We start from the raw sequence: 15,282 nt of genomic DNA on the forward strand, positions 1-15,282 counted from the left end.
ATTGTTACCTGTGCCACGAGCTAGTGAGGGCAATAATAGAAGGATCAGGCAGATGAATGTGTGGCTGAGAGACGGGGGCAGGGCTTCAGATTCTTCGATCATTGGGATCGCTTCTAGGTGAATTATGACCTGTTCAAAAAGGATGGGTTACACATGAACCCAAAGGGGACCAATATCCTGGCGGGAAGGTTTAATAGAGCTGTTAGGGAGGGTTTAAACTAATTTGGCAGGGGGATGGGAACCGGAATGATAGAGCAGAGGAGGGGGAAAACAGAAATAAATCTAAGATAGTGAGCAGTAAAGATGTCAGGGAGGACAGGCAGGTGATGGGGCAAATTTGCAGCCATTGGGATGAGATGCAGTGCAGTAAAGTTGCAGTGCAATCATAGCAAAAGATACCAAATACTGGACTTAATCTGTTATATTTAAATGCACACAGCCTAAGGAATAAGGTGGATGATCTTGTCATACAGCTACAGATTGGCAGGTATGATATTGTGGCCATCACTGATATGTGGCTAAAAGATGCACGTCCCTGGGAGCTGAATGTCCAAGGATACATGGTGTATTGGAAGGATAGGCAGGTAGGCAGAGGGGGTGGCGTGTCTTTATTGGTAAGAAATAATATTAAGTCTTTAGAAAGAGGTGACATAGGATTAGAAGGTGCAGAATCTTTATGGGTTGAGCTAAGAAATTGCAGGGGTAAAAGGACCCTGATGGCAGTTATATACAGGCCTCCTAACAGCTGCAGTAATGTGGACTACAAATTACAACAGGAAACGCTTGCCGGAAGGGCAGTGTTATGATAATTGTGGGGGATTTTAACATGCGAGTGGATTGGGAAAATCAGGTCGGCACTGGATCTCAAGAGAGAATTTGTAGAATGTCTACGAGATGGCTTTTCAGTACAGCTTGTTGTTAAGCCCACTAGGGGATTGCTTGTACTGGATTGGGTATTGTGTAATGAACCAGAGGTGATTAGAGAGATTGAGGTAAAGGAAACCTTGGGAGGCAGTGATCATAACATGATTGAGTTCACGCTGAAATTTGAGAAAGAGAATAGATGAGGGTAGTGCAGTGGATGTGATCTACATGGATTTTAGTAAGGCATTTGATAAGGTTCCACACGGTAGGCTTCTTCAGAAAGTCAGAAGGCATGGGATCCAGGGAAGTTTGGCCAGGTGGATTCAGAATTGGCTTGCCTGCAGAAGGCAGAGGGTCGTGGTGGAGGGAGTACATTCAGATTGGAGGGTTGTGATTAGTGGTGTCCCACAAGGATCTGTTCTGGGACCTCTACTTTTTGTGATTTTTATTAACGACTTGGATGTGGGGGTAGAAGGGTGGGTTGGCAAGTTTGCAGATGACACAAAGGTTGGTGGTATTGTAGATAGTGTAGAGGATTGTCGAAGATTGCAGAGAGACATTGATAGGGTGCAGAAGTGAGCTGAGAAGTGGCAGATGGAGTTCAACCTGGAGAAGTGTGAGGTGGTACACTTTGGAAGGACAAACTCCAAGGCAGAGTACAAAGTAAATGGCAGGATACTTGGGAGTGTGGAGGAGCAGATAGATCTGGGGGTACATGTCCACAGATCCCTGAAAGTTGCCTCACAGGTAGATAGGGTAGTTAAGAAAGCTTATGGGGTGTTAGCTTTCATAAGTCGAGGGATAGAGTTTAAGAGACGCGATGTACTGATGCAGCTCTATAAAACTCTATTTAGGCCACATTTGGAGTACTGTGTCCAGTTCTGGTTGCCTCAGTATAGGAAGGATGTGGAAGCATTGGAAAGGGTACAGAGGAGATTTACCAGGATGCTGCCTGGTTTAGAGAGTGTGGATTATGATCAGAGATTAAGGGAGCTAGGGCTTTACTTTTTGGAGAGGAGGAGGATGAGAGGAGACATGATAGAGGTGTACAAGATATTAAGAGGAATAGACAGAGTGGACAGCCAGCGCCTCTTCCCCAGGGCACCACTGCTCAGTACAAGAGGACATGGCTTTAAGGTAAGGGGAGGGAAGTTCAAGGGGAATATTAGAGGAAGGTTTTTCACTCAGAGTGGTTGGTGCGTGGAATGCAATGCCTGAGTCAGTGGTGGAAGCAGATACACTAGTGAAGTTTAAGAGACTACTAGGCAGGTATATGGAGGAATTTAAGGTGAGGGGTTATATGTGAGGCAGGGTTTGAGGGTTGGCACAACATTGTGGGCTGAAGGGCCTGCAATGTGCTGTACTATTCTATGTTTAACTATGAAAGGAAGCTAGCAAATAATAATCAAAGAGGATACTAAAAGTTTTTCAAGTATATAAAGAGTAAAAGACCGGTGAGGGTAGATATAGGACCGATAGAATATGATGCTGGAGAAATTGTAACAGGAGGTAAGGAGATGGCGGAGGAGCTGAATGAGTATTTTTGCATCAGTCTTCACTGAGGAAGACATCAGCAGTATACCAGACACTCAAGGGTGTCAGGGAAGAGAAGTGTGCACAGTCACAATTACGACAGAGAAAGTACTTGGGAAGCTGAAGAGTCTAAGGGTAGATAAATCTCCCGGACCAGATGGAATGCAGCCTCGTGTTCTGAAGGAAGTAGCAGTGGAGATTGCGGAGGCATTAGCAATGATCTTTCAAAAGTCAATAGATTGTCATGGTTCCGGAGGACTGGAAGATTGCAAATGTCACTCTGCTATTTAAGAAGGGGGCAAGGAAGCAGAAAGGAAATTATAGACGTGCTAGCTTGACATTGGTGGTTGGGAAGTTGTTGGAGTTGATCATCAAGGATGAGGTTACAGAGTACCTGGAGGCAAATGACAAGACAGGCAGAACTCAGCATGGTTTGCTTAAAGGAAAATCCTGCCTGACAAATCGATTGCGATTTTTTTTTTTTGAGGAAATTACAAGTAGGCTAGACAAGGGAGATGCAGTGGATATTATCTTTGGATTTTCAGAAAACCTTTGACAAAGTGCTGCACATGAGGCTGCTAAACAAGATGAGAGCCCATGGAATTACGGGACAGTTACTTACGTGGATAGAAAGTTGGCTGATTCGCAGGAAACAGAGTGGGAATAAAGGGATCCCATTCTGGTTGGCTGCCGGTTACCAGTGGTGTTCCACAGGAGTCCGTGTTGGGGCTGCTTTTTACGTTGTATATCAATGATTTGGATTATGGAATAGATGGCTTTGTGGCTAAGTTTGCTGTTGAAACAAAGATAGGTGGAGGGGCCAGTAGTGCTGAGGAAACAGTCTGCAGAGAGACTTGGATAGATTGGTGGAATAGGCAAAGAAGTGGCAAATGAAATGCAATGTTGGAGAGTGTATGGTCATGCACTTTGGTGGAAGGAATAAACGGGCAGACTATTATTTAAATTGGGAGAGAATTCAAAGTTCTGAGATGCAACGGAACTTGGGAGTCCTCGTGCAGGATACCCTTAAGGTTAACCTCCAGGTTGAGTCAGTGGTGAAGAAGGCGAATGCAATGTTGGCATTCATTTCTAGAGGAATAGAGTATTGGAGTAGGGATGTGATGTTGAGGCTCTACAAGGCACTGTTAAGACCTCACTTGGAGTACTGTATGCAGTTTGGGCTCCTTATTTAAGAAAGGATGTGCTGACATTGGAGAGGGTTCAGAGAAGACTCACTAGAATGATTCCAGGAATGAAAGGGTTAACATATGAGGAACGTTTGAACGCTCTTGGACTGTACTCGGAGTTTAGAAGGATGAGGGGGGGACCTCGTAGAAACATTTCGAAAGTTGAAAGGCATGGACAGAGTGGATGTGGCAAAGTTGCTTCCCGTGGTGGGAAAGTCTAGTATGAGAGGGCATGACTTGAGGATTGAAGGGTGCCCATTCAGAACAGAGATGCGAAGAATTTTTTTTAGCCAGAGGGTGGTGAATCCGTAGAATTTGTTGCCACAGGTGGCAGTGGAGGTCAAGTCATTGGGTGTATTTAAGGCAGAGTTTGATAGGTATCTGAGTAGTCAGGGAATCAAAGGTTATGGTGAGAAAGCAGGGGAGTGGGAATAAATGGGAGAATGGATCAGCTCATGATAAAATGGTGGAGCAGACTCAATGGGCCGAATGTTCTTTGTCTTATGGTCTACTCAGTGGTGAGTGCGTGGAATGGGCTGCTGGCAACGGTGATGGAGGCAGATATGATAGGGTCTTTTTAAGAGACTTTTGGAATGGTGCCTGGAGCTTAAAAAAATAGAGGGCTATGGGTAAGCCTAGTAGTTTCTAAGCTAGGGACATGTTCCGCACAACTTTATGTGCTGAAGGGCCTGTATTGTGCTGTAGGTTTTCTATGTTTCTGTTTTCTCCTGAAAGTTTAATATAATTTAATGATGGACTCAAAATTCAGTTTTGTTGGTGTTTGCAGCTGTTTGGAGAGGATGTTGGGTCAAATATTTGACACCATGCTATACCAGCAAGTGTGTATTAGCACTTTAACTGCACTTTGAATAGATACTTTATTGATCCCCAAAGAAATTCATGTCACAGTAGCATTACAAATGCACAGATAGACAAATATTAGAAGAGAAGTAAGAAAGAGTGAAAAATATAAGTAAACTTAAAATAAGATGCACAAGATTTCCAAGTTCACACTGATAATATGGTAGTGCAAGAATTTCCATAATATTATGCAGTAATGGGTGCACTGTCCAGTTAAGAAGTAATGGTTGTATTGCACAGGGTATGTTAAACAGCTAAACAGATTAATCAGAGGTAATACATTTAATGGGAGGGTGTCATCAACTATATGTTGAATTATTACACAGCTTAATAGGGTAAGAATGACCTTGTATAGTGCTCTTTGAAGTAGTACAGTTATCTTTATCTATTACTGATGGTGCTCCTCTGTTTCGCCAAGGTGGTAGGGCAGATGGTGAGAAATGACCTAAATTGCCAGGGTTTTCTGGAGGGTCCTTTGCTGTAACACAGCCCCCTATAACAGACCCAGCCTTTCTAATCAGTTTATTGAATGTGTTGGCATCACTGAGTTGATGCCATTGCCCCACCACACCATCGCATAGAAGATTGTACTGGCAACAACAGACTGGTAAAGTATGTGAAGGAGAGGCCTGCATTCTCCAAAGGACACCAGTCTTTTCAGGAAGTAGAGGTGACTTTGGCCCTTGTGCACAGGCTCTATGTTGGTGCTCCTCTCAAGTGGAGTGTTAGGGGATGTGAGGAGGTGATAGACAGGAGTTGCAGGGAGGTAGTCACCCTCAGGCTACTAGAGACAGATAAATGGGTGACTGTCAAGAGAAGAAATGGAAAACATCAGATAGCAGAGGGCTACCACTCCTGTGGTAGTCTCCCTTCACATTTTGAGTACTATTGGTGGGGGTGGAGAGAAGGACAACTTACCTGGGGGAAACAACAACAGCTGTGCCTCTGGCACTGAGTCTGGCCCAGTGGCTCAAAAGAGAAGGAACTGAAGAGGGATAGCAACAGTAATAAGGGACTCTATAGTCAAAGGGACAGATCGGTGATTCTGTGGATGCAAAAAGGAAACACGGAGGTAGTTTGCCTCCCAGGTGCTGGGGTCGGCGATGTTTCTGAACGCATCCACAATATCCTGTAAAGGGAGAGTAAGCAGACAGTAATGTTACATTGATGCCAATGACATGGGTAGAAAAAGGAGGTCCTTTTTTAAAAAAAAAAAAATACAGGGAGTTAGGAAGGAAGTTGAGAAGCAGGACCTCGAGGGTAGTAATCTTGGGATTGCTGACTAGGCCACGTAACAGTGAGGATAGGAATAGAATGAGGTGGCAGATAAATGTGGCAGAAGCATTGGAGCAGGGGGCAGGGATTCAGATTTCTGGATAATTGGGACCTCTTCTGGGGTAGGTGTGACCAATATCACCAAGACAAAGGAGATGGTGGTGGACTTTAGGAGATCTAGGCCTCATATGGAGCCAGTGATCATTAATGGAGAATGTGTGGAGCAGGTTAAGACCTACAAGTATCTGGGAGTACAGTTAGATGAGAAGCTAGACTGGACTGCCAACACAGATGCCTTGTGCAGGAAGGCACAGAGTCGACTGTACTTCCTTAGAAGGTTGGCGTCATTCAATGTCTGTAGTGAGATGCTGAAGATGTTCTATAGGTCAGTTGTGGAGAGCACCCTCTTCTTTGTGGTGGCGTGTTGGGGAGGAAGCATTAAGAAGAGGGACGCCTCACGTCTTAATAAGCTGGTAAGGAAGGCGGGCTCTGTTGTGGGCAAAGGACTGGAGAGTTTAACATCGGTAGCTGAGCGAAGGGCGCTGAGTAGGCTACGGTCAATTATGGATAACTCTGAACATCCTCTACATAGCACCATCCAGAGACAGAGAAGCAGTTTCAGCGACAGGTTACTATCGATGCAATGCTCCTCAGAGAGGATGAAGAGGTCAATACTTCCCAATGCCATTAGGCTTTACAATTCTACCACCAGGACTTAAGAACTTTTTAAAAGCTATTATTAATGCTTTTTGAGATAGTGATTTAGATGCATATCTTATTTTTAACTGAGTTAAGTATTGTATGTAATTAGTTTTGCTACAACAAGTGTATGGGACATTGGAAAAAAGTTGAATTTCCCCATGGGGATGAATAAAGTATCTATCTATCTATCTAAAAAGGGATGGGTTGCACTTGAAGCAGAGGAGGACCAATTTTCTTGTGGGCAGTTTTACTAGAGCTGTTGGGAGTGGTTTAAACCAATATGGCGGTGGGGCATGGTACTAAAAGGCAAAATTCAAAAGGGTGAAGAATGCAGGACTGAATGTGGTGTATTGAAATACAGGTAGTATTCAGAATGAGGTGGAGGAACGTGATGCGAATAGAGATTGATCAGTATGATGTGGGCATCACTGAGTTGTGGCTGAGAAGATCATAGTTGGGAGCTGAACATCAAAGGGTATATCAAATGGACAAGCAGGAAGGGAAGGCAGTGGTGTGGTTCTGTTGGTAAGAGATGGAATTGCATCTTTAGAAAGAGGTGACATAGGGTCAGAGAATGTTGAATCTTTGTGGGTAGAGTTCAGAAACTAGGGGTTTTTAAGAAAAGTTATGGGAATTGTAGGCTTTCAAATAGTAGCCAAAATGGGGGTTGAGATTGCAAAGGGAGCCGGAAAAGGCATGTACTAAAGGTAATGGCACAATTGTAATTGGTGCCTTCAGTATGCAAGGGGATTGGGAATATCAGGTTGGTGTCAGATCACGAGAGGGAATTTGTTGAATAGCTATGAGGCGGCTTTTTAGAGCAGCTTGTGCTTAAGCCTACTCGGGAAAGAGCTATCTTAGATTGGGTTTCTGTAATCCAGATTTTGTAAGGAAGCTTAAATGAAAAGGAACTCTTAGGAGGCAATGATCGTAATGATTGAATTTATACTGCAATTTGAAAGGGAGAAGCAGAAGTCACATGTATCAGTAGCGCAATGGAATAAGGGGAATTACAGAGACACGAGCTTGCCCAGGTGGACTGAAGGAGGATACTCGTGAGGATGACAGTAGAGCAGAGGTGGCTGAATTTCCTGGGGATAGTTCACAAGGCACAGGATAGATATTCCCCACACAAGTATTTCTTAATTGGTAGGGGTAAGCAACTGTGGCTGATGGGGGAAATTAAGGACTGTATAAAAGCCAAGGAAAGGGCATATAATAGAGCAAAAGTGGGAAATTGGATGATTTAGAATTGTTAAAAATCCAACAAAAGGCAACTAAAGCCATAAGAAGGGAAAAGATGAAATGAGGGCAGACTAGCCAATTATATAAAGCAGGATACCAAAAGGTTTTTCAGTTATATAAAGACTAAAAGAGAGGTGAAAGTTGATATTGGACCATTGGAAAATGATCCTGGTGAGGTAGTATTGTGGGAGAGAAAAAGCAGATGAACTTAATGGGTACTTTGCTTTTGTCTTTGTGGAAGACACTAGTGATGTGCCAGAGGTCCCTGAGTGTCAGGGAGCAGGTGTGAGCGTCATTGCTATTACAAAAGAAAAAGAACTAGGCAAACTAAATGGTTTTAAGGTGGATAAGTCACCTGGACCAGAAGAACTACATCCCAGAGGCCTGAGAGGTTGCTGAAGCGATGCATTGGTTATGATCTTTCATGAATCACTTGATTCTAACATGGTTCTGGAGAACTGGAAAATTGCAAATGTCACTCCTTTTTAAGAAGGGAGGAAGGTAAAAGAAAGGAAATTAGCCCAACCTTCTGTGGTTGGGTGAGTATTTGAGTCCATTATTAGAAATTAAGTTTTGGGGTACTTGGAGACTGATGATAAAATAAGTCAAAGGCAGCATGGTTTCTCTAAAGGGGAATCTTGCCTGACAAATCAGTTAGTTCTTTGAGGAAGTAACAAATAGGGTGGACAAAGGAGTAATGGTGGATGTCATTTACTTGGATTTTCAGAAGGCATTTGATAAGGTGCCACACATGACAATGCTTAAAATAAAATCCTATGGCGTTACAGGAAAGATACTGGCATGGATAGCAGAATGGCTCACAGGCAGGAGGCAGCAAGTTGGAATAAAGATTCCCTTTTCTGGTTGGCTGCCAGTGTCTGGTGATGTTTCTCAGGGGTTAGCATCGGGACTGATACTTTTCAGTTTGTAAATGATTTAGATAATGGAATTGATGGCTTTGCAGTCGATCCAGTCTTTCTTCATATGAAAGTCCTGCCATCCCAGGAATCAATCTGGTGAACCTTCTTTGTACTCCCTCTATGGCAAGAATGTCTTTCCTCAGATTAGGGGACCAAAACTGCACACAATACTCTAGGTGCGGTCTCACCAAGGCCTTGTACAACTGCAGTAGAACCTCCCTGCTCCTGTACTCAAATCCTTTTGCTATGAATGCCAACATACCATTTGCCTTTTTCACCACCTGCTGTACCTGCATGCCCACCTTCAATGACTGGTGTACAATGATACCCAGGTCTCGTTGCACCTCCCCTTTTCCTATTCGGCCACCATTCAGATAATAATTTGTTTTCCTGTTCTTGCAACCAAAGTGGATAACCTCACATTTATCCACATTAAATTGCATCTGCCATGAAATTGCCCACTCACCTAACCTATCCAAGTCACCCTGCATCCTCCTCACAGCTAACACCGCCACCCAGCTTCGTATCATCCACAAACTTGCAGATGCTGCATTTAATTCCCTCGTCTAAATCATTAACATATATTGTAAACAACTGGGGTCCCAGCACTGAGCCTTGCGGTACCCCACTAGTCACTGCCTGCCATTCTGAAAAGGTCCTGTTTACTCCCACACTTTGCTTCCTGTCTGCCAACTAATTCTCTATCCATATCAATACCATAACCCCAATACCGTGTGCTTTAAGTTTGCACACTAATCTCCTGTGTGGGACCTTGTCAAAAGCCTTTTGAAAATCTAAATATACCACATCCACTGGCTCTCCCCTATCCACTCTACTAGTTACATCTTCAAAAAATTCTGTAAGATTCGTCAGACATGATTTTCCTTTCACAAATCCATGCTGACTTTGTCCGATGATTTCACCTCTTTCCAAATGTGCTGTTATCACATCTTTGATAACCAACTCTAGCATTTTCCCCACCATCGATGTCAGACTAACCGGTCTATAATTCCCCGGTTTTCCTCTCCCTCCTTTTTTAAAGTGGGGTTACATTAGCCACCCTCCAATCCTCAGGAACTAATCCAGAATTTAAGGAGTTTTGAAAAATTATCACTAACGCATCCACTATTTCTTGGGCTACTTCCTTAAGCACTCTGGGATGCAGACCATCTGGCCCTGGGGATTTATCTGCCTTTAATCCCTTCAATTTACCTAACACCACTTCCCTACTAACATGTATTTCCCTCAGTTCCTCCATCTCACTAGAACCTTGGTCCCTTATTATTTCCGGAAGATTATTTATGTCGTCCTCAGTGAAGACAGAACTAAAGTAGTTATTCAATTGGTCTGCCATGTCTTTGTTCACTATGATCAATTCACCTGTTTCTGACTGTAAGGGACCTACATTTGTCTTGACCAATCTTTTTCTTTTCACATATCTATAAAAGCTTTTACAGTCAGTTTTTATGTTCCCTGCTAGCTTTCTCTCATAATCTTTTTTCCCTTTCCTAATTAAGCCCTTTGTCCTCCTCTGCTGGTCTCTGAATTTCTCCCAGTCCTCAGGTGTGCTGCTTTTTTTTTTGCTAATTTATATGTTTCTTCTTTGATACTATCCCTAATTTCCCTTGTCAGCTATGGGTGCACTACCTTCCCTGGTTTATTCTTTTGCCAAACTGGGATGAACAATTGTTATAGTTCATCTATACGATCTTTAAATGCTTGCCATTGCATATCCACCATCAACCCTTTAAGTATCATTTGCCAGTCTATCTTAGCTAATTCACGTCTCATACCTTCAAAGTTACCCTTCTTTAAGTTCAGAACCTTATTTGATAAAGACCTCCACCAGGGCCCTGTATTCATCCTTCTGTCCTCCTTTTATACACACAATTGTTGCTGACTTGGAGAATTTCTACAAATGACATGATTTTGTGTTGTACCTAAAGTCTGAGATGAACAGGAAGTGAGCCAATACAGTCCCCTCTGGGGCTCCAGTGCTGCCTATAGTGAACTCTGGCACATAGTTCTGAAGCTGCACAAATTGTGGTCTGCCAGTCAGGTAGTTGGGAAGTGCAACTTGCATTGAACAGAGGTTTCCCCCCAGCAATGAGGGCAGTATGGTATTGAAAGCACTTGAGAAATCCAAAAGCATGAACATAATTTCTACCCTGCTTATCCAAATGGGAGTAGTCTCTGGTGGCCCTTCCTAGATGTAGGTGCTAAACCTGGTTTGAAACTTGACATCATTTTGGCATCTTTTAGTATTTGAAACTATATTGCCAAAGTTGCAGTGCTGGTCCTCAGTTGGCTCTATTGACTCTGATCAGAAACAAGTTTATCACTTTCTTGTGATGTGAAACTTGATTTATTGATTTTTAAACTTTGGTAGTGCGATCACTTGAGTATGATGTTCTCCTCAGGTGTTGCTATTAATGGGCACTCAGGTGGCTGTAGAAGCCAATCTGGGATCCATATCCTGGTGCAGTATTGGAAAGAGTAGATGGTGGCTCTGGTTTGTGGTTGGGTCTTTTGGTTGTTCAGTCTCTTCTTTCACAGCTGGCCTTGGCATTTTGCAGAATAGCAGAAAATTTATAGAACAGAATATTGACAAGGAGCAAACACGAGAAAACCTGCAGATGCTGGAAATTCAAACAACACACACAAAATGCTGGTGGAACACAGCAGGCCAGGCAGCATCTATATAAGGAGAAGCACTGTCGACGTTTCGGGCTGAGACCCTTCGTCAGGACTAACTGAAAGGATAGATAGTAAGAGATTTGAAAGTAGAGGGGGAAGGGGCCCTTCAACTTTTTGATATCATTTCACATTCCCCCCCCCCCCACTACTTTCAAATCTCTTACTATCTTTCCTTTCAGTTAGTCCTGATGAAGGGTCTCGGCCTGAAACGTCGACAGTGCTTCTCCTTATAGATGCTGCCTGGCTTGCTGTGTTCCACCAGCATTTTGTGTGTTTTGTTTGAATTTCCAGCATCTGCAGATTTTCTCGTGTTTGCTCTTTAAATTCACTACTGCGAAGCCTCTGCCAGTGATGCCTACACTGAAGAAGTTTAAATCTTCTCTTCAACGGGAGTTCAGTGAAACCCTCTGTCGCTGCTCCCCATTTATAATTCCTTCGGCCCTTCAACTTTTTGATATCATTGACAAGGGTGATGCTGGGACTTGGGACCTGAGTTGTAGAGTAAATTTGAATGAGATTCTGCAAATGCTGGAAATTCAGAGCAACACACGCAAAATGCTGGAGGAACTCAGCAGTTCAGGCAGCATCTATATAAATAATCAGTCAGTTTCAGGCTAAGACACTTCAGGACTGATGGGAGTGCAGTGGGACCCTGTCACTGCTCCTCCACTGCACCCCCATGATCTCTGCCACCCTCTGACTGTTCGGCCATGTCCTCTCCCAGACTCGCTACTCCAGTCCTGACCTGCTTTCCTCCAGCATTTTGTGTTATATAGGGAAAGGTTGAATAAGGTAGGACTTTAGTTCAGGTTTAATTATCATTCAGCCATACATGAATACCCATGAATATAGCTGAATGAAAGTGTTCCACTGGGGGTAAAGTATAAAACACAGTACAAAAAGTCATACACAGCACAAAAGATAGCAAGTAAACAGTCACATATATTCCAAGTCCAAGCAACATATCCTGTAAATTGATGGTGCATGACATTATTCAGAGCAAACAGTTCTTGGCAGTCTGCATGTATGCAAACCAGCTTGTCATTTCACTGATCAAACACTGGATGGTAGTACTGATGGGAGTGGTCAGCACCCCTCCCATCTTCCTCCCCCACCCCCTAAACAATATGGATGCCACCTTGCAGTCTCTGGAATCACCTTTCTTGGACTGCAGCAATAAGCAAGCCTACAGTGAGGCCTAGTCCTCACTACAAGCAAGGCCATGCAGCTCCTCTGTGTCTCACCAATAAACCAAGGGGAATGGACTTGCAGCATCTTACATTACGAATGTGCAACAGGGTCTTACGATCACAAGCAAGCTATCCAGGATAACCTATTGCTGTTAGATGATCCACTGGATTCGCACACCGACTTCAATGCAATTTTGTAGTAGGCAGTAACAGGGTTCACACTGACCAGCTCTTCTGCCAATGAGCAGTTCACTGATGGGGTAGACCTGCAATACCTGAAGTTCTTAATGCCCAGCATTGTCTTGCAATCATAATGATCTGTTAAACAGATAAAAACACCTTTGGTTGGCCCCCAAGAAGTCGCTGTGTCCAAACGTGTTGCCATCTTACTGGAAGACTTTATTCCTGTAGCATAGGAGAATGAAAGGAGATTGAATATATGCTGAGAAAACTGAAGGATTCAAAGATTCACAAAATTGATTCTGGAAATGGAAGGGGCATCATATGAGGAGTGCTTGATAGCTGTGCCTCAACTCACTGGGATTCAGAAGAATTGGGGGGAGGGAGTGAACTACCGGTAATTGAAACATGCCAAATAGTACAAGCCCTTGATAGTGGTTCTGGAGAGGGTGTTTCCGTGGTGGGAGAGTCAAAGACCAGAGGGCACAACCTCAGAATAGAGCAATCTCCATTTAGAATGGAGATAAGGAGGAATTTTTTCAGCTAAAGAGTGGTGAATCTGGAATTTGTTGCCACAGGTGGCTGTGGAGGCAAAGTCGTAGGGTATATTTAAGGCAGAGGTTGATGGATCTTGATTAGTCAGGGTATGAAGGGATATGGGGAGAAGGCAGGAGACTGGGGCTCAGAAAGGAAAATGGATCAGCCATGTTGAAAAGAAGGAGCAGACACATAGAACATGTTAACTTGATGGACCAAATGGCCTAATTCTGCTCCTAAAACTTAGGGAGACTTTAATGAAGTATCAAAGAATTCTATCCTCAGTTCATGCTTTTCCCCTTAAAACAGTATGTCATTAACACGAGGAAATCTGCAGATGCTGGAAATTCAAGCAGCACACACAAAATGCTGGTGGAACGCAGCAGGCCAGGCAGCATCTATAGGAAGAAGCACTGTTGAGGGAAGGGTCTCGGCCCGAAAGGTTGACAGTGCTTCTTCCTATAGCTGCTGCCTGGCCTGCTGTGTTCCACCAGCATTTTGTGTGTGTTGCATGTCATGACACATTTAATTTATTACAATTGGGTGCCTTCACTCATTTACACCTTGCAACTCTAAATCTGAACTTGCACAAAGTTGACTGTGGCTCTACCTCTGGGATCTGCGTTTGACTTTTGACAAGGTAATAATAATGACTTAATTTTTGGTTAAAATCCTGGAACTCTGTGCCACACCAGTGTTCTTTTATTTTTAAAAACTGCCACTTTTTTTTGATAGGAGAGGTTTAGAAATGGGTTTATTATCACTGACATATGATGTGAAATTTGTTTTGTGGCAGTATTGGACTGTAATACATAAAACTGTATACAAAAATATAAATGATACAAAGAGCAAAATATGAGGTGATGTTCATAGACCATTTGGTAATCTGATGGCAGAAGCTGTTCCTAAATTGTTGACTGCAAATAGAAGTAGATTGGATGGGTTTCTTGATCAGTATGATTCAGTTGGGCAAAAGGCCTTTTTCTGTGCTCTAACTTTGTAACTTGGGATAGTTAATTAAACAATGACACAGCATGTGAGTTCACCATACTTCTATTTTAAGTAGTGCCCATTTAGCATCATGCAGGTGACAGTTGAAGTTGTACATTGATGTATTTTATTTCTGCACAGAGAAAATGGAAGAAGTCAAGTCCAGCTGCAAATCAGTCCCTCGGAAGAGAGCTGCTCCGAAACTGGATGAAATGGATTTCTGGGATTTATCAGATTTACACGGACTTCAAGGTGATCACTAGTGACCTACCATTAAATGTGCAAGTGTCACAATTCAAGGGGATAATGATCATGATTTGATATACCAAGTGATTTTGTAATTGAGAATGTGCCCAAGTACTTGTCAAAGTACAAATACCTTGACATATCAATTACTTCAACCCATCATTGGAAACTTTTTTAAAAAAAAAAAAAAAAAGCTGAATCTTAGTGAAAATGCTGAACTATAATGTTTAACACTTTGGACCTTGACTTTCTTTCCTTGTATTTTAGGAAATGTACTGAGGAGAGGGAGGACTAAAAGTGCCAAAAAGGTTGCACCTTTATACCAGGTCAACAAACAGCACTCGGATACAATTAAAAAATACTCCAATTATTGGAAATGTCTTCACAATGTGGAGTGATGAAACACTTACAAATAAACTGGTGCAAAAGCAGTACATACTGTCCTGGTTGTTCTGTATTACATTTCTAGCCTTTAAAATTTTATATTCAAAATTAAAATGTGTAAATCTGAGTTTATAGAATCTTGCGTCACAGAAACAGTTTCCATCTCTTGGGATCCAGCAACAACTTGATTTTTCCAAAATTACCTGCATATTGAAATCCCCCATGACTATTGTAAAATTGCACTTTTGGCATGCATTTTCCATCCCCCATTGTAATTTGTAGGCCTCATCCTCCTACTGTTTGGGGGTCTGTATACAACTCACATCAGGGTCTTTTTACCCTTGCAGTTCCTTAGCTCTACCCACAACAGTTCTCCACCTTTTGATCCTATGTCAGCTTTCTAATAATTTGATTTCCTTTTTAAAAATGGAGCCACCCCATCCTATCTGCCAGTCATTTTGATACAATGTA

At 42.8% G+C, this 15,282-nt stretch overlaps 1 protein-coding gene across 3 annotated transcripts in view; it reads left to right on the top strand.

Moving 5' to 3' along the window:
- Window positions 1-14,968, top strand: part of buc (bucky ball) — a 77,398-nt gene extending 62,430 nt beyond the window's left edge. For all 3 annotated transcript variants that reach the window (XM_073070471.1, XM_073070385.1, XM_073070314.1), the window contains exons 6-7: window positions 14,323-14,433; window positions 14,695-14,968. In XM_073070471.1, the coding sequence (XP_072926572.1) occupies window positions 14,323-14,433; window positions 14,695-14,825 (242 nt within the window). In that variant the 3' untranslated portion in view covers window positions 14,826-14,968. The remainder of the gene's footprint in view (window positions 1-14,322; window positions 14,434-14,694) is intronic.
- Window positions 14,969-15,282: the final 314 nt, after the last annotated feature.

Source organism: Hemitrygon akajei, chromosome 1, assembly GCF_048418815.1.
Source record: "Hemitrygon akajei chromosome 1, sHemAka1.3, whole genome shotgun sequence".
Lineage (NCBI taxonomy): Eukaryota > Metazoa > Chordata > Chondrichthyes > Myliobatiformes > Dasyatidae > Hemitrygon > Hemitrygon akajei.